The sequence below is a fragment of the Lynx rufus genome, unplaced genomic scaffold (genome assembly GCF_022079265.1).
Source record: "Lynx rufus isolate CCGP_SWC_20201006 ecotype Redwood Valley unplaced genomic scaffold, mLynRuf1.p SCAF_8, whole genome shotgun sequence".
In the NCBI taxonomy this organism is placed as follows: Eukaryota; Metazoa; Chordata; class Mammalia; order Carnivora; family Felidae; genus Lynx; species Lynx rufus.
Window position 1 is genome coordinate 108,977,799 of NW_025814896.1, and position 23,868 is coordinate 109,001,666.

A 23,868-nucleotide genomic window follows, 5' to 3' on the forward strand; every position below is an offset into this window, starting at 1 on the left:
CAAAATGTCATTCTGAATACTTTGAAAGTGTGAAAGATATTAAAATGTAAATATGTACATTTAAATATACACATTTAAAATGTGTACATTTTAAAAGGGAAGGACCTAAGACTTTTATTATGAGATTTGTAAAGAGATCTTGTAGAGATTAAGAACCACTGCTTAAACATTTTCATCCACGTGATCCTGGTTATTGTTCTCTGAAATAGCTGAACAATATCAGCTTCAACCAAGGCTAATTCTCTAAGCTGTCTCCTCATCTGTTAAATGAAAACAAAAGGATTCTATGACTATTAAATGAGATTATGCTCAAAAAGTGCTTAATGGTAAACCATGAGGGCCAGCTGCACCGTACCACTGAGATGAACAACTTGTAGATAATGCTCATTTAGCACTCCTCAAACATTCACTAAGTGTCTATTCTGTGTAGAGCCCTTAGTGAAAAAGATCTGCCTTCCAGGAGTTTGCTATCTATTTGAAAGAGCCTGGAGAGATTACAAAACAGATAAACTAAATGCCCTGAGAGAGACATAAGTAAGGTGCTCAGGGATCTGGGAGCTGCAAGAGAGGTCTCAATTTCCACTGAGGTAAGTGGTTATTGGAGTTCAAATTTAAGTGGGCTTGAGAGATGAACATACTGAATTTGAAACGCACACACAAAATCTATACTGCAGGTACGCATTTTATTCTTGGTGATGTGGAAAGACTAATCGGAAACACTGCAATCGTTTCTATTACCGGACAAATATTGAGTAGTAGGTTTCGTTAGAAAGGCACCTATCTTTTGTCCAGTCTGTTTACTATACATTGCATGCTCTGGGCAGTTCTTATCTTCGTGTTCAGGAACAAAGTACACACATACACGCCCCTTTCCGAAACTAAAGGCCCAGAGACGCCAAAAGAGAGGTGGGATTCCTCGCGGCACAACCACACAATGGGGGCCGCTTCCCCGTAGCTCGCACCCCACCCGGAAGGCCCGGGTTCGACTTCTTGGGGCCCTTTCGCTCCTCCCCTGCAGTCCTCCGGGGCGCCCTTCCTCGCTCGCGCTTCCCTCCTCCTTCGCTGGGGAGCAGGAAAACCCGGAGCGAACCGGCCCTGCTCGGCAGCGCATGCTCAGTAGCCAGCAGGTTCAGTTCGCTAGTAGGAAGCTCGAGCGCTACACCGGCGTCGGCGGCGGCCGCGGCGGCACCTCCGGGCAGCCAGAGCCTCCAACGACGACCTCGGGCCTTTCCCCTCCCCCGCTACCCCCCGGCCCCGCTCCGCCTCGGGCAGCTAGCGTTTCGGGGTCGCCGCTGCGCGGAGCGGGCTCCGCGGCCGGAGCGTCCCTCCGCACGCCCTCCCCCAGCCGCCGGCTCCGCCGCGGGGCCAGGCCGGGCTCGGGAGCGTAGCCCCGGCGGGCGGCGGCCGCGGCGGAGGGCAGCCCGGGGCGGCGCCGGCGGGCCGGGAAGGGGTGGGGGGGGGCCCGGCCCCGGGGCGGTGGTGCGGGATGCCGCCGCCGCCGCCTCCGGGCTGCGTTCGCTCTCCGCGGCTGGTGCCCGTGTCGGGTGGGTGGCCGGGCGCGAGCCTCGCCCCTCAGCCCCCTCTCCAGGGCTAGCCCGGCCGCGCGGCGCCCCGAGGGGGCCGGGCCGTCCGGTGGGGCCGCGGCCCTGTTCGGTGCTGCGAGCTCGCCCTCTCGCGGCTCCCCGGCCCGGCCGCCGCCGCCGCCCCTCTCCCCGCCCAGAGGCGCCCCGGGGGCACCATGCAGGCGCAGCAGCTGCCGTACGAGTTTTTCAGCGAGGAGAACGCACCCAAGTGGCGGGGGCTGCTGGTGCCGGCGCTGAAAAAGGTGAGGAGCGCGCGGGACCCCCGCTTCTCGGCTTGCAGCCCCCGCTAGGGCGCGGGGCCGGGGCGGTGGAAGGGCTGGGGAGGCGGGGCGCGCGCAAGGCCGTCTTTCTTCCCGGTCTCGCCGCCTCCCAGAAAGGACCGCGCACGCTGAGAGGTTCCCCCACACTCGCTGGCTCCGTGTTGACATTCACCCGGTGTGTGGGAAGGCCGCCGCGGCAAGCCAGGCAGAGTTTGTCCGAATAAAACAGCCTCCCGAGAGGTTAATGTCCTGTCCCTGATTCCGAGACGAGAGTTGGAGGAGGCTCAGTTTTCAGTGGAGGTCACAGCAGGCCACTTTTCCGCCTTCTCGGTCTTACCCTGGAGCTGCTGTCAGCCTCCGGTTTTAGGTGTCCAGTATGCTGGTTTTAGTGGGCTCAAGAATGCTCTAGCCATAATGCTTGCTCTAAGTAATTGCAGAGCTCGCTTGCCAGCGGGAACACGGCCTGCTTTGCTCGCCCTCTGTAATCGCTCTTCATTCCCCTGAATTCCCCCACTCCTCCGATTCACAGGGGCGGATGCACATGCCACTTTTGTTGTTGTTATTTAGAGTCTTGATACTATCTTTCGGGCTGTTGATTGAAATTTTTAACCTTTCTGTGTGTCTTCAGCTTTGCCACCTTGTTATCTAAAGTTGTATGCTCCATGATCTTTGCTTTTAAATGTTTTAGTAGTATTAGGAAATGTTGCTACATTTTAAAAGCTTCTAAAGCAACATTGTGAGTTAGTAAATACATTACAACACTAGAAACTGTGTTTGAAGATAAAAACAATCCGTATTTTTTGTTTCCCTTTTACCTTTTCTGTGGAGATTGCTTTAGTCTCCGAGTGTTTCTGAAGTCCAATTTGTTGTTGCTCAAAGAACGTTTTATGTTATTAAAATATATTTTAGCTCCTACTGAGAGTTGAGATTATGATGTACCTTTTGTTCTGAACACGTATACTTTGAAAAAAACTGTGTCTTAAAAGGTGCCTGATGTTTCCCAAAGGCCAGCAACTTTTACTTTCCCTTTTGCCCTCCTCCCCCTCCTTGGAGACTTACAGTGGAAACTATTTAGTGTGTTAGCAGAATTTGCTCATTTTTTTCAGGTGTAAGTTACTGACTTTTTCCCTTAAGTGACATCAAACGTCTCCGTGATACTGTTTTCTAAGAAAACCAAAGAGATGCCATCTTCCTTACATACCTTATTCATTAGAAACTCCATCAGGGCTCTCTTTTTACTTTTGCTTTACCTGCAAGCTTGGCGTCTTAGCTTATAATAGGGGAGTAAGAGGTCTCAGTCTCGTCCGAAGCCTGGTCCTGGCAGAGGTGGGAGTGGAGTGGGTAGGAGACCAAAAAATTGTTGCAAACATACAGAAGAACTCAAAACACCATCAGTTTGGGGCTGTTTTGCTTAAGAGCAAACAACTCCTTTTCCAGGGAACCATCAAGATACTCTGTCAGTTGTGAGGGTACTGTGAAGTAGTGGAAAGAGCATTCCAAGAGTTGGCCGACCAGGTCTGACTCTGCCACCCTGGTGCCCCTTGCTGAAATCTGTCTACAGAAGCATTTTGTTTGGCCGGCACCCTGTTGTTTTACTTTTAATGTAATTAGTTGCCACTATTTAAAAGTGGGAGATGCTAAAATCCGAATTTTCAGCTTTTCTTGAAGAATAGGAGGGCCTTTCCCCATTGGGCAAGACAATAAACTGCTGGAGCTGAGTAAATGGCTTCCTTCTTTAGACTGGACATGTATCTCCCATTTGCCAAGGTCCCCTCAGTCCTCTTTGCTTATTTGCAAAAACAGCCTTAACCATACGCAGAGATCCCCTTGCAGGACACAAGTGATGGGAGGAGGTGGAAACATACACAATCTAGCCGATAGGTTCTTCTAATTCTTATTTAAGATAGCCACTGGTGATGATTCTCCTCCACCTAAGATGAGGTTGAGAATACAATTTCATATCTGGATGTACTCTTGGGAGCTCAGAACCTGCATTTGCACCTGCCTGCTCTCCTTATCTTGAACTCTTCCTTTAGACTTAATGCACTATTGCAGATGTGCCCAACTTGAGCTCTTTTACCTGAGGCTCTGTTGTCATGTTATTCTCTTCCCCTGGACTGCCCTTTGCCTGGCCTAACACTACTCCTCCTTCTGGACTCACTTGACCTCAGGTGTTTTCTCAAATCCTCAGGGCTGAGTTGGGTAGTCTTCATTTTCTTTTAGCACTGAAGCCTAGCACTTAATGATGAATTGTAAGTTCCTATTCACTTGTCTGCCCCATCCCACAACTAGATTAGATGGTCCTTGAGAACAGGAATGATATTTTACCCTCATTTTATTCTTCATGCATACAGTGCCTGACACCTAGTAGGAACTTCCGTTGCTTGAATGAATGGGTGGCGGAATACCCAAACTACATCATCTGTCTCCTCCTTCACTGACCATTAAAAAAAATTCCTCTTGACGGCTTTATTGTTGTTTATTTGGTTAAAAACTTTGGAGTCGTCTCGGACTTCTCTCTCTTACATTACTGCCCAAACCCAGCATGGCCTGTAGGTTTGTTCCCTTTGACACATTCTTCTAATCTGTTCCCTCCTACTCTTGAGTCCTCTTTCCTTTTCTTTTTTTTTTTTTTAACGTTTATTTATTTTTGAGACAGAGAGACAGAGCATGAACGGGGGAGGGGCAGAGAGAGAGGGAGACACAGAATTGTAAGCAGGCTCCAGGCTCTGAGCCATCAGCCCAGAGCCCAACGCAGGGCTCGAACTCACCTGTGATAGCACCTTAACTAGTTTACTGCGCCTCACCTTTCCTGTATCTATTTTTCAAATTTCAGAAGTTCTAGTACACGTCGGAATACGTTGCACTCTTGCTCAGAACTAACGATATCTTTTGAGGGCACAGGATGCGCTGCACGGTCATTAGCAGAGAATTGATGGTGATCAGTGATCTGGCTTCATCCTGCTTTCCTGGCTGGATTGCCCACCATGGTCTTTCATATTCTTTATGCTTCAGCCAGACTGGACTACTACTTTTCCTGAATATGCCCAGAGTGTCCCACTACCTCTCTCAGTCTAAGTCCTATCTTGTCTATTGCACAAATATATCATGCTTACTACAGACCAAGCATTGCCCTCGGCACTAAGAATAAAAAGGTATGACATCATCCAGAAACGACTAAGTCAGAGAACAGTGGGAAGTGGCAGAGGATGAGTTTGGATAGGAAACTGGTTTCGAGAGAAGTTTTTTAAATGTTAAGCTAAGGAGTTTGAATTTTATCTTGAGGGGATGAAAGTCATTGAGGAATGGGGGAGTAACATCAGATTGGAATTTTAGAAAATTCACTTTGGCCAGAGAATAGAAAATGGATTGGAGAAGAATGAGACCTGAGGTAAGGAGAAAAGTTAGAAGGCTAGTTTAATAGTCCAGTCAAGAGATACTATGCATTTGAATTAAGGATGCATTTGAACTCGGTTGGAAACTTAGAGATGGATTTTGAGAGATGTTTAAAGGTAGCATTGACAGGACCCAGTCACTCCCTCAGTGAGTAGGGCAAGTGGTAAGAGAGCAGGAAGAGTCCCTAAGTTCTGGTTTGTGTGCTTTTTGTCAGAACAGAGAATGGAGGAGAAGAAGCCGTTGTGATGGACAGAGTGGCATAAAGAGATGAGTGTTAGACACGTTGATTTAAAAGTCCTTTCGGCTTATCCAGGTGGACTTGTCAAGCTGGCAGTTGTCAGTGGTATCTGCCACCGCAAATTTGGAACTTCCAGGGGTGGAGGTAAAGCCTTAAGAATAAATGAAGCCTCGGAGGCGCCTGGGTGGCTCAGTCGGTTGAGCGTCTGACTTCAGCTCAGGTCATGATCACGTGGTTTGTGAGTTCGAGACCCACATCAGGCTCTGTGCTGACAGCTCAGAGCCTGGAACCTGCTTCAGATTTTGTGTCTCCCTCTCTCTGCCCCTCCCCTGCTCGTGCTCTCTCTCTCTCTCTCTCAAAGAATGAATAAACGTCTCTCTCTCAAAGAATAAACGTTAAAAAAAAAAAAGAATAGATGAAGTCTTTATCCATACAAAGACTTATACAAGGATTCTGTTCATGACAGTTCTCTTCAGCAAAAAAGAGGAAACAATCCAAATGTCCATTAACAGGTGAAAGAATAAACAAATTGTGAAATAGCCATACATTGGAATACTACTGGGTAATAAAAAGGAATGAATTATTGATACACATGACAATATGATTGAATCTCAAAAATAGTTCAGCTGAATGAAAGAAACCAGGTCAAAAAAAGAGTATATACTGTATAATTCTATTATATATATAAAATTCTAGAAATTGCAAACTTATCTACAACGACAAGGAGCAAGTGAGTGGTGGTTTTAGGGGGAGGCTTTTATGTTCATTTGTTGATTGTGCTGATAATTTCACGGATATATACATACATTAAAATTTAGCAGATTTACAACTCAGATATGTGCAATTTGTTGAATGTCAGTTGTACATCAGTGAAGGTGTTAAAAGTAGATAAAGCCACTTACTGAAAATTAGAGAGGTAAGACTGAAGTAGGGCTGTCATTAGACCTGGTTGGGGAGGGAGAGGAGTGGGCAATAGTGTGTAGGAGAAGAGCAGGGGAAGGAGTGATTCAAGGGGATGAAGAAGGAAGAAGTTGGAGGGGCGCCTGGGGGGCTCAGTCGGTTAAGTGTCAGACTTTTGGCTTCGGCTCAGGTCATGATCTCACAGTTCATGGGATCGAACCCCACATCACACTCTGTGCTGACAATGTGAAGCCTGCTTGTCCCCTTCTCTCTGCCCATCCCCTGCTCACTCTCTATCCCTCTCTCTCTCTCTCTCAAAATAAACACTTTAAAACAAAACAAAAAAACGCCTTTGTTTAAAAAAATCAAAGAAAGAAGGAGTTGGAGTAGAGACTCCTCAGTCCTGGGCCTTGTGGTTTTGTTTTTCTCTTCTGGACCTGAGGCTTCTGCCAGAATTATTTCTCTGTTGGATCTTTGGTCAGGCCAAGAGACATCAGATCTTGATCCCCCTCTTCGTATTTATTGTACGTCTTGTACCTGGCATTATTCATTCCAGGTGTCGGTTGAGATAGGAAGTATAACCCAGAGCCTGGAACAAACTGGGTCCCAGTGATCAATACAGGGTCTACTCAGTGAATGTAGATACAGCAAGCTGAAGAAAGGAGGTCCAGACTTCTAAATTAAATGTTTCACGGGGCTCCTGGCTGGCTCAGTGAGTATTATGCTACCTTGATCTCAGGGTTGGGAGTTCAAGCCCCATGTAGGTTGTAGAGATTACTTAAAAACAAAACCTTAAATCTAAAATCTTAATTAATTAAATGTTTCACTATAAAGCTGCTTAGAGTGAAGGTCTTCCAGAAGCCATCCACACGGTTTTCCACTTATCCGAGAAATACTTCTTTTCTAAATGCACAAAATCAGTGTTGGTATGTTTTGTTGGCGTTTATACTGATTAACTGATATCTGCAACTTTGTATATATCATTATTTAATGCTGAAACTCTGCTCTGAACTTTATAACTAGGGCATAGGAAGTAAACTATTAGAATTTGAAGGGGAAATATAAAAAGAAGGAAGGAGTCAGGTAAAAAGTATGAGACCCTAGTGTCTGCGAAGCCGAGAAAGTAAGGAGCTGCAAGAAGAGTCGTTAAGTGCGTCAGACTACGGATAAGTGAGGTAAGGTGCTTGAAAATGTTAGATTTGACAGCTAAGGGGTCACTTCCTTCTGAGCGGTTTCAGTGTGGATAGATGATGGAAGAACATGGAAAGACAATAGCAAGGTAGCAAGGACAGATGACTTCCGCCCCCCCCCCCCCCCCCCCGCCACTCTCCAGATTACTATGGTTTTTTTTTTTTTTTTTTCAGAAGCTTGGAAATGAAAAGAGATACTGCTGTGGCAAGAAGGGGATTCAAGCTTGGGGAGGTTTTTTATTTGAAGGTGATGGAAACTTGTATATGTTAGGAGTCTCTGGGGCAGGAGCTGGTAGAGAGTGCTGGTGAAGATACTGAACAATGAGGAGATGAGTAGCCCAGGAACACAAGTAATGGGATTTGTCTTGAACTGTTTGCCAGGTACTATTTTAAGTACTCACATGTGTTTTCTAATTCTCATTGGATTACTCTTATTGCCTCCATTTTACAAGAGAGAAAACTGAGGTTTAGAAAGAATAATTTGGTTAGAGAGTCTGCAGTTTTAAATACTATGATATGCTACCTCTAGCAGGGCATCTTTGATGGCATCTTTTTTCCTGAGAGGGGAGGGAAAGAGACAAATAAGGGTTTGTAGGTTGGGCAGCAGGGAGTTCACGTTAGGTATCCTCTATTTTCTTAACGAAATGAATAGCAAGATTCTTTACATAGAGCGAGGAAAGAGAAATGAGTAAGGAGTTTAAGAAGCATGGTGAAGTTTTGAAATTGCTGTTTTGGAGCGTGGAGAAGGAGCCAACCAGTGAATCAGAAAGAACTTGCTGAGCAGTGCAGAGTGTGAAGACCATAAATTTGGAGGCACATTCATTGGTCTGGTGGTTGTGAGATTTCCTCCAGCAGCACTCATCGGTTCAGGTGAATGGACACAGAAGGAGAGTTGATTGCAGGTGGCTGCAGTAGAGACTAAGAGGATAGCAATATTTCAGGTGATAGAAAGTAAAGCTGTAAGATGGGTTATGGGGGGATAGATGAAGGCTCCATGGATTAGAAATCTTTGATGAGTTGGAGGAGGAGGGTAGTGAGAGCAGACAGGGGATTATGATTGGAGATCATCATAATAATTTAGGGTTTTAAGATTCCAGAAATGAAAGAAATAAGACAATCGGGAGCTCTGGAGTTAGTGTATTGAATGATGGATTGGTGTATTACATATATGGGTGATGATGAAGTCCGCAAGGATTATGGCACATGTCATAGTGGAAAGGAAGGCTGTAATCCAGCCATGGCAGTGAGATCCAGAAATCACAGCAGTGAGGATGCTTCAACCAAATAATAAAAGTGGCAACTACTCCCTGTTCCCCATAATGTATTTTGTATCACAGCTTTGGGTAGAATAGGAAAAAACGTTGCACTTCATTTTAGTGTTTTTGTCTTGTGATTAAGTTTTTTTTTTTTTTTTTTACCCAATGTTTTTTTTTCAACGTTTATTTTATTTTTGGGACAGAGAGAGGCAGAGCATGAACGGGGGAGGGGCAGAGAGAGAGGGAGACACAGACTCTGAAACTGGCTCCAGGCTCTGAGCCATCAGCCCAGAGCCCGACGCGGGGCTCGAACTCACGGACCGCGAGATCGTGACCTGGCTGAAGTCGGACGCTTAACCGACTGCGCCACCCAGGCGCCCCTACCCAATGTTTTATTATGGGAAGTTTCAAATATGCAAAAAAGTTGAAAGAATTATTCATTAAAACACCTGTGTACCCATCACCTAGATTCTGTAATTTACATTTACTATGTTTGTTTTATCGCATGCCTATCCATCCCTGCCTCCCTCCATCCACCAATCCATCTTATGTTTTGATGCATTTCAAAGTAAGTGGCAGACATCAGTACATTTTACCTCCAAACATTGCAACATGCATGTCATTAACTAGAGTTCAGTATTTGTTTACAGTTCTTTTTGGTTTTTAGGTAAAATTTATGTGCAGTGGAATACACAAATGTTAATTGTACCATTTAATGAGTTTTGACAAACAAATACAACTCAAACCTCTATGAAGATAACAAACATTACTATCACTCCTGAAATTTACCTCCTGTGCCTTCTCAGTCAATCCCTGTAACCATTGTTCTGATCTTTTATCATCCTACCATAGATTATTAATCTTACCTATTCTAGAACATCATGTGAATAGAGTCATATAGTATATAATTTTTGTAAGGCTTTGAGGTTGTGTTTCTTAGGAATTCAGTTCTTTTTTCCATCAGAGGACTATGTCAGAGTTTGTTTGTCAAGTGGCTGGCTACCTAGGAGGTTTCCAGTTTAGGGCTATTATACATAAAGCTTCCATGAATGTTCTTATTATACAAGTCTTTTTGTAGGCCTATGTTTTCATTTCTCTTGTGTAAATATTAAGAGAAATGGCTCATAGAGTGTTTAGTCTTATAAGAAACTGCCAGACCTTTTCTCAAATTGGTTGTACCTTTAATATTCCCGCAACAATGTATGAGAGTTCCAGTTGTGCCACATCTTTGCCAGTATTTGTTGTTATTAGTCTTTAATTTTAGTCACTGTGGTGGGTGTGTAGTGGTATCTCACTGTGGTTTCAATTTGCATTATCCCGGTGACTAGTGATATTGAACACTTTCTCATGTTCTTATTGGCCATTTTGTATCTTTCTTCGGGCAGTGTCTGCATAAATCTGTTGCCCATTTTAAATTTTGCGTTCTTTTTAGTATTGCATTGTAAGAGTTGTTTATATATCATGGGTAACTGCTCTTTATCAGAAAAATGTTTTATGAATATTTTCTTCCAGCCTGTGGCTTGTCTATTCATTCTCCTAATGGTGTTTTTTGATGAACAGACTTTTTAATATTGATGGAGTCAAACTTATTAGTTTGTGTTTTTTTTTAAGGTTATTGCTCTCTGTATTTAAGAACCTCTTGCCTGCCACCAAGCCGTGAAGATACTCTCCTAATGCTGTGTTCTAAAAACTTTATAGAAAAGTTTTTACAGGGGCGCCTGGGTGGCGCAGTCGGTTAAGCGTCCGACTTCAGCCAGGTCACGATCTTGTGGTCCGTGAGTTTGAGCCCCGCGTCAGGCTCTGGGCTGATGGCTCAGAGCCTGGAGCCTGTTTCCGATTCTGTGTCTCCCTCTCTCTCTGCCCCTCCCCCGTTCATGCTCTGTCTCTCTCTGTCCCCAAAAAAATAAATAAACGTTGAAAAAAAAAATTAAAAAAAAAAAAGTTTTTACATAATCTGTGGTCCATTTCAGATTAATTATTGTGTATAATGTAAAGTGGGAATTGAGATTCATTTTTTATGCTGATATCTAGTTATTTCAGAAGTATATGTTGAAATATAGGTGTCTGGGTGGCTCAGACGGTTGAGTGTCCAATTTTGGCTCAGGTCATGATCTCGTGATTCATGAATTCAATACCTGCGTCAGGCTCTGTGCTGACAGCTTGGAGCCTGGAGCCTGCTTCAGATTCTGTGTCTCCCACTTTCTCTCTGCTCTTCCCCACTCGTGCTTTGTCTCTCCCTCAAAAGTAAACATAAAAAAAATTATATGTTGAGATTTCTCTTTCCCTGTTGACTGTGATGTTTTTATGAAAATTAAATAAGTATTATATATATTTATGTAAATATATATACAAACATCTCCATTCTATCCCACTGATCTGTTTATCTTTACACCAGTACCACACTATTGGTTACTGTAGATTTATACTGAGTCTTGAAGTTAGGTAGTATAAGTCCTCCAATTTTTGTTTTTCTTTTAAAATCTTGTTTTAGCGTTTCTAGATTTGGATTTCACTATAAATTTTGAACCAGCTGTCAATTTCTACCAAAAAATCTTGCTGAGATTTTGATTGTGATTGCATTGAATCTATAGATCACTAGGGAGAATTTGTATCTTAACAATATTAAATCTTTGGGCCCGTGAACATGGTGTATCTCTCCATTTATTTAGACTTATTAATTTCTGTCAGCAACACTTTGTAGTTTTCAGTGTAAAAGCCTTACATGTCTTTGGTTGAGTTTAACCCTAAATACTTTGTTTTTTAATTTTATTGTAAATTGTTTTAGAATTTTATTTTCTAATTGTCACAAATATGCAAACATAAAGCTGCTTTTTATATATTGGACTTGTATCCTTTGATTTTGCTGGTAGTTGCAGATTCCACAGAATTTTCTACATTATTATGTCATGTGCTACTACAGATAGTCCGATATTTATTTTTCTTGCCTTATTTTACTGACTAGGTCCTCCATTAACTGTTAAATGAAAGTAGTGAGAGTGGTCATCTGTTTCTATGGCTGAGTTTTACAGCAGAGGAAATGGGTCCTTAGGCAGACTCCTCAAGATCTTATAACTAATAAGGAATAGAATCAGGATTTGAACCTGAATCTGTCTGGCTTCAAAGACCACTCTTTGTACTGTACTGTATTGCTTCCTTTGAGTAGGCAGTATAATATAGTACAGTAGTGTTTTCATTGTCTTGCACCTTAGATTTTAGGGAAGAAGTACCTTAGGATAGAGGAGGTTGAATGAAGCTTCGAAACCTTTTGCTTTAAGCTGAGAAGCTAGGCCCTTATACATATTAGGGCTCTGCATAGGATTACATTTGAAAAAATGGTTCTGCTGCATAAAAAAGTAAGACTTTTAAAGGCACTAGTTAATGGAAAACCAGTATAGACCATAGAGGAATGGGCTGAGAAATGTCTTGGTGGCATTAGGTAGCTTGGAGACTGTCCTGTGTGCTTCTTTTCGGGAGTGACAGGAGTGATGTTTTAAGTAGCAGTGGGAGTTAACCAGGTGAGGATGAGGAGGAAGTGTGTTCAAAGATTTGTGGTGGCTTGGAGTCCATGAGGAGCTGAGCATTTTAGAAATTCTGAGTAGCTGGGAGTCTGAAGCGTGGGGCCAGATCTTGTGAGCAGTGGGGAAGGCCAGTTAGGGTGGGATAATGGTGGTTTTGACTAGGGCAATAGCTGTGGGCATACAGAAAAGTGGATAGATTTTTAGATGTAAAAGTAGATTGATGATTGAATGACAGAGTAGTAAGAGAGGAGTAAAAACTGATTCCTATGTTTCTGGCTTAAGGGTCTAAGTGGTAGTGGGATGAAAGAGGAAATACTGGGGGAGGAGCACGTTAGGAGGAGAACTAAGAAGCCTCCAGTTCTCTGGGAATGAGAGGATGTGAGAGAATTATGATGGGAGGGATTTACACTTTGGGGGAGGGGAGGAGCCAAGTATGGCAAGCATGGAAAGTGTCTTTGTTGGACTGCTCTCAGGAATGAAGGCTCTGACAATGTCTTTCAAAGTACATTTCAAATACCATTTTCTCCACAAAGGCTTTCTACTGCAACCCCATCCCCTAAGTAGAATGTATCTCTTAATTTACTTAGTGCTTTATATGTCAGTTTTAGTACTTAATGATAGTCTGTCCTTCAAAGTTTTATCTGTGGCTTCTCTTTCTCTATACTGGGAGTTCCTTGAAGGTAAGAATAGGGTCCTACTCACCTTTATATTCCCTATAATGCTTAGCATATTTCTCACATATAGCAAGCAGGTGCTCAGGACCTTTGTTGAATTGCATGTGGTTCTGAGCCCGTCCCCTCAAGAATATACTACTAATGAGCTTGTTGGGTGTTAGCTGAGATCTTCAACTTCAAAAGGCATTGGAATTGCCATGTTCAGTGTATTCCATTTTAGCACATAGGTAAGCAAATACTATATTTTAGAAATAACTCATTTTAAATGGCTAGATTTTTTTTTTTTTTAGGTTTATTTTTGAGAGTGGGGGTGAGAGAGAGAGCACGTGTGCACGAGCAGGGGAGGGGCAGAGAGAGAGGAGACAGAGAAGCCTAAGCAGGCTCCACACGCTGACAACACAGAGCCCCTTGTGGGGCCCAAACTCACAAACCATGAGATCATGACCTGAACAAAATCAAGAGTCAGGCACTCAACCGACTGAGCCACCCAGGCACCCCTTAAATGGCTAGTTTTTTAAAAAGTGTGCAATGCAAGGGAGAAGCAGATGCCAAGGTGGGGTTGGGTATACAAGAAATGTATTAGCAGTGCTTGTGAGAGAAAATGGGGAAGGAGTCAAGGAGAGTCTTGAGACTGTAAGGCAAGTCTGACTCCCAAGTGAAGGAGAGAGGTAAGGGAGGAAGGAACTTGGGGTGAAAGTGTCTTACACTACAGTGCAGTTCTAAGGAAAGTTCACCCAGGCCTCAGGAAGTTCTTGAGTGAAAGTTGGGGTCACAGGAATTCCTCATCCCCCAGGAAGAGGCCTGGCTTAGTATGCGTGCCGTGCTCGGTCCTTGACGGGGGGCAGCCTGGGAGAAGCAGAGCCTCTGCACAAACACAGTGATGGATTTCATAGTGCAGCAGCTGGAGTCTGAGGTCTGAGAGACTCATTCTCAGAGCCAGCCAGGGTCACCTCTGAGGCTATCGATGGCCTGATTCAGGATAATACGGTTACAGACTTCCTCCACTGAAAGTGGATAATTTGTTCCTCCCAAATCCCTTATGCTTTCAAAAAAGATATCTTAGGTTGAGTTCTGAAAGTCAGAAGTTCATTATTGCTGATATTAACAGTGCACAGTTTGCTTTAGTAGTTACCAAATAAAGTTTGCCTTTCATATTCAAGTTTATTTCATAATTAACCCTTTGATGTACAAAACCCACAAACAAAGCAGTAAAGGCAAAAGAAAACAATGCAAACGATACCCATGTTATTACTACGTGAGCTAGTGAACTCGGAGCACTTCGGCACTACCTTGAGTAGTCCAGCTCTCTGGCCATGAAGGTGACTACTTGTTGATTTTCCTTTCCAGGCTGGGCTATCTTGGAGGCAGACAAACACAAATCAGTAAAGGAATTCCTCATGAAGTCTGGTAACTTAATTTCTGGTACCATAAATTCTGGGAACTTCCCATTGGAGTTGGGGATAGGAGTATACATAGGTGAAAAGTAATTTGAAGTTTTGGTTTTATGGACTCTAAATTACTTAGATATTATTTTTAAAATAGATACTTTAAAAGTGTAATGGGCACCTGGGTGGCTCAGTCGGTTAAGCATCTGACTCTTGATTTCAGCTCAGGTCGTGATCTCACAGTTTGTGAGATCGAGCCCTGCTTTGTGCTTTGCGCGCGGAGCCTGCTTGGGATTCTTTCTCTCCCCCTCTCTCTGCCTCTACTCTGCATGCTTGCTCTCTCTGAAAACAAACAAACTAAAAAAAAGTGTAACAGGAATATGATTTCAAAAAAGTTTCTTTAATGTTGCTTTCATGCTGATTTTGGCTGGTTTGGTTTTATTTGCTAAATTTATTGAGCTCTTATTGTATGGTAAGCATTATGGATATGCAAGTAAAAATAAAACAATTGTTTTTATGAAACTTGTATCTGGTGATAAAAAAAAAGTCTATAGTCTGCCCATATATGTTAAAGTATCCCCTTTTCAAATGGGATTAATCTTAGTATATAGAAAGAAGTTTGTTTCAGGGTTCAGAATAAATCAATAACAAATAGGTCTTGAGATTAAAAGAAAAGTTGAATTTTTCATTAACCAGAGACTTTTTGTAATAAGCTAATAATTCCAGTTATTTTATAATGCCTGAAATGAACTTTTCTATATAGACAAGACTAATTTTCTATAATCTAAGCCACTTGCAAGTAAATTGATTTCTATATATGGCCAAATAATTTATAATGGAATGCACTTGGGGCACCTGGGTGACTGAGTTGGTTAAGCATCTGACTTCAGGTCATGATCTTGCAGTTTGTGGGTTTGAGCCCCATGTCTGGCCCTGTGCTGACAGCTCAGAGCCTGGAGCCTACTTTGGATTCTCTCTCTCTCTGGCCTCCCCTGCTCATGCTCTCTCAAAAATGAAAAAATGTTAAAAAAAAATTATAATGGAATGTACTTACTGGTAATTACACTTACACCCGTTTTGTTTAAGGATTTCGGTAGGATTCTGATTTCTGTACATATATTTAATAACTTTTTTCTCTTAATTTTATATATAACATAAAATTAATCATTTTAACTGTTTTTAAGTGTATAATCCAGTGCCAATAAATATATTCACAGTATTGTGCAACCATTACCACTATATTTCCAAAAATTTTTCATCACCTCAAACAGAAACTCTGTGCAAATTAAGCAATAATTCTCCACTTCCCCCTCTTTTAGCCCCTGGTAACCTCTAATCTACTTTTTGTTTCTGTGAATTTGCCTATTCTAGATATTTCATGTAAGTGGAATCATACAACATTTGTCCTTTTGTGTCTGACTTATTTCACTTAGTATAATGTCTTCAAGGTTCATTTATATTGTAGCATGCGTCAGAATTTCATTTTTTCTTAAGGCTGACTAATATTCCATTGTATGTATATACCACAGCTTGTTTATCCATTCATCTGTTGATGGACACTTGGGTTGCTTCTGCCTTTTTTGCTATTGTGAACAATGCTCCAGTGAACTTTAGTATACAGGTATCTGAGTCCATGTTCTCAGTTTTTTTGGGTACATACCTAGACATGGAATTGCTGGGTTGTTTGGCAATGCTACGTTTATCTTTTTGAGGAGCTGCCGTACTGTTTTCCATAGCAGCCATTGTATATTTCCACTAGTAATACACAAAGGTTCTAATTTCTCCACATCCTCACCAATATTCATTTTTTGTTAAAAATTGCCATCCTAACTTGTTGGGATGAGCACTGGGTGTTGTATGTAAGTGATGAATCACTGGTTTTTACTCCTGAAACCAATACTACATTGTATGTTAACTAATTTGAATTTAAATAAATTTAAAATAACGATTGCCATCCTAGTTGGTGTGACATGATATCTCATTGTGCTTTTGGTTTGTATTTCCCTAGTGACTAATGATACTGAGCATTTTCTCATGCACTTGTTGGCCATTTCTATATCTTTATAGAAAATGCCTATTCAAGTCTATTGCCCATTTTTAAAATTAGGTTGTTTGTATTTTTGTTAAGTTTTTGTAAATAATTATATATGTTCTTGGTATTAGACTCATTCAAACCCAACCAAACGTGTCTTAGTTTCTTGATAATGTCCTTTGCACAAAAATTAATTTTGATAAAGTTCAGTTTATCTCTTTTTTCTTTCCTTGTTCCTGTTTTAATGTCATATCTAAGAATCCTTTGCCAAATCCAATGTCATGAAAATTTACCCCTAAGTTTTATTCTAGGGATTTTATGGTTTTAGCACTTATATTTAGGTCATTGATCTAAATTTTCTATGTGGTGTAAGTTAAGTGTCATTTACACTTAGCATAACGCCCCTGAGGTCCATCCATGTTGTAGCAGATGGCAAGATTTCACTCTTTTTTTTAATGGCTAAATAGTATTCCATTGTATATATCATAATTTCTTTATCATCCATATGTGGACACTTAGTTTGTTTCCATATCTTGGCTAATATAACTAAAGCTGCAGTGAACATGGTGGTACATACAACTTTTTGAGCTAGTGTTTTTGTTTTGTTTTCTTTGGATAAATACCCAGAAGTGGAATTGTTGGATCATTTGGTAGTTCTATTTTTAATTTTTGAGGAACTTCCATACTGTTTTCCATAGTGGCCGCACCAGTGTACATTCTCACCAACAGTGCTTACGAGTTCCCTTTTCTCCACATCCTTGCAAACATTTGTTTCTTATCTTTTTATTTTTTTGATTTTTAATTTTAATTTTTAAAGATTTTATTTTTAAGTAATCTCTACAATGTGCGGCTTGAACTTACAACCCTGAAATCAAGAGTCACATGGTCTACTGACTGAGCCAGCCAGGCGCCCCTCTTGTCTTTTTAATAGTAGCCATTCTGACAGGTGTGAAATGGTATCACATTTTGATTGGAGTTGCACTTTCATGATAATTAATGTTGTTGAGCATTTTTTCACGTACCCATTGGCTATTGGTATGTCTTTGGAAAAGTGTCTATTTAGGTCTTCTGCCCTTAAATTTTTTTTTTTTTGGTGGGGGAGGCTGTTGAGTTGTATGGGTTCTTTATATATTTTGGATATTAGGCCCTTACTAGATATATGATTTGCAAATATTTTCTTCCATTTAGATGGTTGCTTTTTCATTTTGCTGTGCAGAAGCTTTTTTAGTATGATGTTGTCCCACTTACTTTTGCTTTTGGTGTCAGATTCAGAAAAACATTGCCAAGACCTATGTTAAGGAGCTTACCACCTATGCTTTCTTCCAGGAGTTTTATGCTTCAGGTCTAATGTTCAAGTCTTTAATCCATTTTGAGTTAATTTTTGTGGTCAAGTTTCATTCTTTTGCATGTAGCTGTCCAGTTTTCCCAGTGCTCGTTATTGAGAAGACTTTCCCCATGGCACATTCTTGACTCCTTTGTTGTAAATTAATTGATCAAATATGCGTGGGTTTATTTCTGGGCTCTCTAGTCTGTTCCATTGATCTACATGTTCATTTTTATGCCAATGCCATACTGTTTTAAATCTTTTCAGAGAACCAGCTCTTAGTTTCATTGATCTTCTCTGTTGTATTTTTAGTCTCTATTGCACTTATTTCTGCTCTAATCTTTGTTATTCCCTTCCTTCTACTAACTTTGGGCTTCATTTGTTCTTTTTTTCTAGTTCCTTGAGGCATAAAGTTAGGTTGTTTATTTGAGGCTTTTCTTCTTTCTTGAGGGAGGCATATTGCTATGAATGGCTGTCTCAAAACTGCTTTTGCTGCATCCCACAAAATTTTTGTTATAGTTTTATTTTCGATTGTGTCAAGATATTTTTGAGTTTCTCTTTTGATTTCTTCTTTGACACGTTGGTAGTTCAGTAGCATGGTGTTTGATTTCTACATATTTGTGAATTTTCCAGTTTTCTTCATGGAATTAATTTCCAGTTTCAGATCATTGTGGTTGGAAAAGATGCTTGATATGATGTCAGTCCTCTAATATTTATTATCACTTTTTTTGTAACCTAACATGTGATCTATCCTGGAAAATATTCCATGTACACTTGAGAAGAATGTATATTCTGTTGCTTTTGGATGGAATGTTCTGTATGTATCTGTTAGGCCTATTGGTTTAATAGGTCATTCAAGGCTGATGTTCTCTTAAATACTTTCTGTCTGGATGATCTACCCATTGATGTAATTAGGGCATTAAAACCCCCTACTATTGTTGTATTGCTCTCTGTTTCTTTCTTTAGGTCTGTTAATTATTTGTCTTATGCATTTCTGCGCTCCTATGTTGAGTGCATAAATATTTACAAATGTTACATCCTCTTGTTGGATTGACCCCTTTATCATTATGTAACATCCATTTTTGTCTTTTTTTATAATTTTTTAAATGTTTATTTTTGAGAGAGAGAGAGAGAGAGAGGGAGAGACAGAGCATGAGTGGGGGAGGGGCAGAGAGAGACAGAGACACAAAATCCGAAGCATGCTCCAGGCTCGAGCTGTCAGCACAGAACCTGATGTGGGGCTTGAACTCATGAACCGCAAGATCATGCATGACCTGAGCCAAAGTCAGTCGCTTAACCAACTGAACCACCCAGGTAACCCCCATTTTTGTCTCTTATTACAGATTTTCTTTTATGATAAATAAGTATGTGCAATATATATATGTATAATTTTTTTCTTATTGGCTTTAATTTTTTCTTTTTTTTTTTTAATTTTGGTATACCCTCTTTTGCATCCTTGTTTTCCCCTCCCCCCTTTTCAACGTATTTTAGAGAGCATAGCATTTAAGACCACCCTCATTCTTTTCTGTGGCGGCATGCTATTGTTTGGTTGTACTATAATTTAACTAATGTATTGAGAAACAGGTCATTTCCTATCTTTTTGTATTGTAAACACTGTTGTAATGAAACTTGTATGTATGTTATATCATCTGTATGTGAAATCTTCATGTCTCTTGCCCATTTCTGATTGGATTGTTTGCCCTCTTACTGTTGAGTTTTGAATGTTGGGTTGTTTTTTGTGTTTTTTTGTGGGTTTTTTTTTTTTTTTTTTTGTATATTTTAGATACCAGCTCTTTGTTGGGAATGTGGTTTGTAAATGCTTTGTCCCACTCCTTAGCTTGTCTTTTCAATCCATTTAACAGGGGCTTTTCAGAGCTAAAATTTTTAATTTTGCCTATTATTGGATCCTGAAAATTTTCTCCTATATTTTTTCCTAAAAGTTTTTTTTTGGTTTTACATTTTACATGTAAGTCTTTGATATATTTGAGTTATATCTGTGTAAGTTGTGAGATTTAAGTTGAAGTTCTTTTTTGTCTTTTTTTTTTTCCTATGGATGTTCAGTTGCTTCAATACCATTTGATGGAAAGGCAATCTCTCCTTCATTGAATTTTTTTGTACTTTCTTCACAAATTATTTGGGCAAATTTTTGTGGGCCTATTTCTAGGTTCTCTATTCTGTTGCATGGTTCTCTCTCTGCCAATACTACACAATTTTTATTGCCATAGCTATATAATAAGTCTTAAAATTGGGTAGAATGGCTTTTCTCATTTTATTCTTTACCAAAATTATTTTAGCTATTCTAGTTCTTTTTCATATAAAGTTTAGAATAATCTTGTCAATATCTATAAAAAATCTTGCTGGGATATTGGTAGGAGTTGTGTTAAACCTATGTATTAATTTAAGGCGGTGGGAGGATTGATTTTCTTACTGTGTTGAGTCTCCCATTCCATGAACATAGAATGTCTCTCCATTTATTTAGAGCTTTGGTTTCTTTAATCAACAACAACAACATTGTGTTGTTTTCAGCGTACACATCCTGTACTTGTTTTCTTAGATTTGCACTGAAGTATTTTGGTTGTAGGGGTTATTTTTAATTTAATTTACATTTAGTATGCATGTGTTCATTGCCACTATATCAAAATACAATTGATTTTTGTAGGTTTATCTTGTATCCTGTGTCCTTAGTGAACTCACTTATTTGTTCTAAGAGTTCCCTCTTTTTTGTTATTTTTGGGGTTTTGCAGGATTTCTTTTGTAGATTCTTTGGAATTTTCTACTAGATAATTATGTTATTGGCAGATAGGGACATTTATATTTTTTCCTTTTCAAATTTATATGTGTTTTATTTCCTTTTCTTATCTTATTGCACTAGAAAGAACTTCCAGCATTATCTTCAATATGTTGACAGTGGATATTCTTGCCTCCTCACCACCCAATTTTGGGGGAAAAACATTCAGTCTTTCACTGTCAAGCGTATGTTAACTTTAGGTTTATTGTAGATGCTGTTTATCAAGTTGAGGTAGTTCCCTTCTGCTCCTGTTTTTCTGAGAGTTTTTTCTTTTTCCATGAATGGGTGTTGTGTTTTGTCAAATGCTTTGTCTACTTCAGTTGACATGATCATGTGGACTTTTTTCTTTAGCTTTTTAATGTGGTGGATTACATTGATTAGCTTTACAGTATTGATGCAGACCTGCACCCCTGTGATAAACTCTGCTTGGTCATGGTGTATAATAATTATTTTGTGTATATATTGCTGAATTCCACTTGCTGGTATTTTAAGAATCTATAATTCTGAAGCATATTGGTCTGTAGTTTTCCTTTTTGTTCTGTTTTTGTCTGGTTTTGGTATCAGGATAATACTAGCTTATAGAATGAATTTGAAAGTGTTTCCTTCAATTCTATTTTCCAGACAAGATTGTGGGGAATTGGTGTTAAATTTTTTTTAAGTTTGCTATAAATTTCAACAAAACCATTTGGGTCTAGAGAGCTTTTAGGGTGTTTTGAAATTACAGATTCAATTTATTTAGTAGGTATAGGGCTATTCAAATTATTTCATAATGGTTAAGTTATGGGAGGCTTGTGTTGTTGTTTGAGAAATTGGTCCATTTCTTCTAAGTTGTCAACTTATGTCTGAAGAGTTATTCATAGTTTTCTCTTATTATCCTTTTATAGTTGAATGGTCTGTAGGGCTATCCATGCTTCAGTCCTGATTTGGTCCTAATATTGGTAATTTGTGTTGTCTTTTTCCTTTGCCAGTCTTGCTAGATGTTTGTCAATTTTTTATTTCTTAAAAGAATAGCAGTTTCACTGATTTTTCTCTATTTTCCCCCTGTTTTCAATTTCACTGGTTTCTGGTCTTCATTGTTTCTTTCCTTCTTGGTTTGCTTTTAATTTGCTCTTTTCTGGGGTTCTTGAGGTAAGAACTTAGATGATTGATTTGAGGCTTTCTCTTTTTTTATAATGTGCTGTTTTACCTATGCCCTACAAATTTTGATATACTGTGTTTTTATTTTCTTTCATATATATGTGTATGTACATATATGGTGTGTGTGTGTGTGTGTGTGTGTGTGTGTGTGTGTGTGTGTGTGTAAATTCCCTTGAGACTTACTCTTCGCCCCTTCGAGCCATAGGTTATTTAGATAAAAGTTTAGTTTCCAAGCGTTTGGAGATTTTTCTGATACCTTTCTATTATTAATTTCTAGTTTTATTTTATTGTGGTCAGAGAATATATTCTATATGATTTCGATACTTTTAAATTTGCTAAGTTTTGCTTTGTAGTCCTAGATATGTTCTGTCTTTTTTTAAATCTTACACACTTGAAAAGAATGTGTATTCCACTCTTGTTGTATGGAGTGTTTTATAAATGTTGATTAGTTCTTGTTGGTTGATAGTGATGTTGTGTTCTTTTAAATTCTTGGTGATTTTCTGTCTAGTTTTATTGTTCAGAGAGGGGTGTTGGATTATCCAACTATAACTTTGGATTTGTCTTTATATTCTTTCAGTTCTCTCAATTTTTGCTTCACATATTTTGGAATTCTGCCTGGTGGATACACATTTGGGATTGCTATCGCTTCTTGGATTGACCCTTTTATAGCTATGTAATGTCCCTCTCTGTCTTTGATAAATTTCCTTGAAGTCTACTTTATCTGATACTAATGTTGTCACTCCTTTTTTTTGATTAATCCTCATGTGATATATATTTTTATGTCAGCCAACTTACTATATTTGAAGTGAGTATCATGTAGATAGCACATAGTTGGGTCATGTCTTTTAATCCTCTTTGCAACGTTTGCTTTTAATTGGTGTGTTTAGACCATTTTTATGCACTGTAATTATTGCTATATTATGGCTTGCCATAAATGGCCTGCCATTTTAGTTCTTGTTTTCTGTTGTAGGTAATATATTGTATATGCATAGCTTATTTCAGGGTACTGTGTCACTTGATGAGTTTGATTAAGTATAGAGGAATGTTACTTCCTTCCCTTTACTCACTTCTGTTAATGGTTGTCTTAATATGTCTTCAGTATACATTTAGAACCACGTGAGACAACATTAGAATTTTGCTTTAATCATCAAACATAATTAGCCTATTGTATTTACCTGTATATTTTTTCATCTTCTTCTTTTCTTCCTAATATTCTGAAGTTCCTTCCTTTTATTGTTTTCCTTCTTTTTAGACAACTTCCTTTAGCCATTCTTTTAGGGTAGGTTTGCCAGCAACACATTTTCTTAATTTTGCTTCAATTGTCTTAATTTCCTCGTCATTCCAGACTGTATTTTTACTAGATATAGGATTCTGGATTAATAACTTTTTTTCTTGGGGCACCTGGGTGGCTCAGTTGGTTGAGCATCTGATTTCGACTCATGATCTCACTGTCCCCGAGTTCGAGCCCCACATCGGGCTCTGTGCTGACAGCTCAGCGCCTAGAGACTGTTTCAGATTCTGTGTCTCCCACTCTGTCTCTGCCCCTCCCCCACTCATGCTCTCTTTCAAAAAAAAATAAATATTAAAAAAATAACTTTTTCCTTTGCATCTAAAAAATGTTGTGCCACATTTTTCTGACCTCCATGATTTTTGTTGAATAATCTGTTGTTGTTCTAATTATTTTTCTAATGTAGGTAAAGTGTTGTTTTTCTCTGGCTGCATTCATGCCAATCTATTTACAAATTCTGCCTTGCATTTGCATATGATTCTTTTGGTGTGTGAAAATATTTTTTTCCCAACTGAAATTGTATTGTGTTGGTCTTGAAATAAAAATAACCCAGAAAATTCTAGAAAATTTATTTCATAATGAAACCACTTTTTAGATGGCAGTGTTATACTCCATTATTTATAGCAGCTAAAGCTATGTAAACCCTTGAAAAGAAAATCTCCGGTGAAGGAAAAAATTATATTTAAATTATATATTAAAATTATCTGTTGCCCTTTCCTCATTCTCTCATTCTCAGCCAGGGTATTTCAAATTTTTTTTTTTTCAACGTTTATTTATTTTTTTGGGACAGAGAGAGACAGAGCATGAACGGGGGAGAGGCAGAGAGAGAGGGAGACACAGAATCGGAAACAGGCTCCAGGCTCTGAGCCGTCAGCCCAGAGCCCGACACGGGGCTCGAA

At 39.8% G+C, this 23,868-nt stretch overlaps 1 protein-coding gene across 6 annotated transcripts in view; it reads left to right on the plus strand.

Annotated features, from left to right (window-relative positions):
- Positions 1-1,643: 1,643 nt before the first annotated feature.
- Positions 1,644-23,868, plus strand: part of SOS1 (SOS Ras/Rac guanine nucleotide exchange factor 1) — a 146,213-nt gene continuing 123,988 nt past the window's right edge. For 3 of the 6 annotated variants that reach the window (XM_047069318.1, XM_047069319.1, XM_047069321.1), the window contains exon 1: positions 1,659-1,825. In XM_047069318.1, coding sequence (XP_046925274.1) covers positions 1,739-1,825 — 87 coding nt within the window. In that variant the 5' untranslated portion in view covers positions 1,659-1,738. Of the gene's footprint in view, positions 1,826-23,868 lie in introns of all 6 variants that reach the window. The other 3 variants (XR_006960289.1, XM_047069322.1, XM_047069320.1) reach the window with 2 other exon arrangements.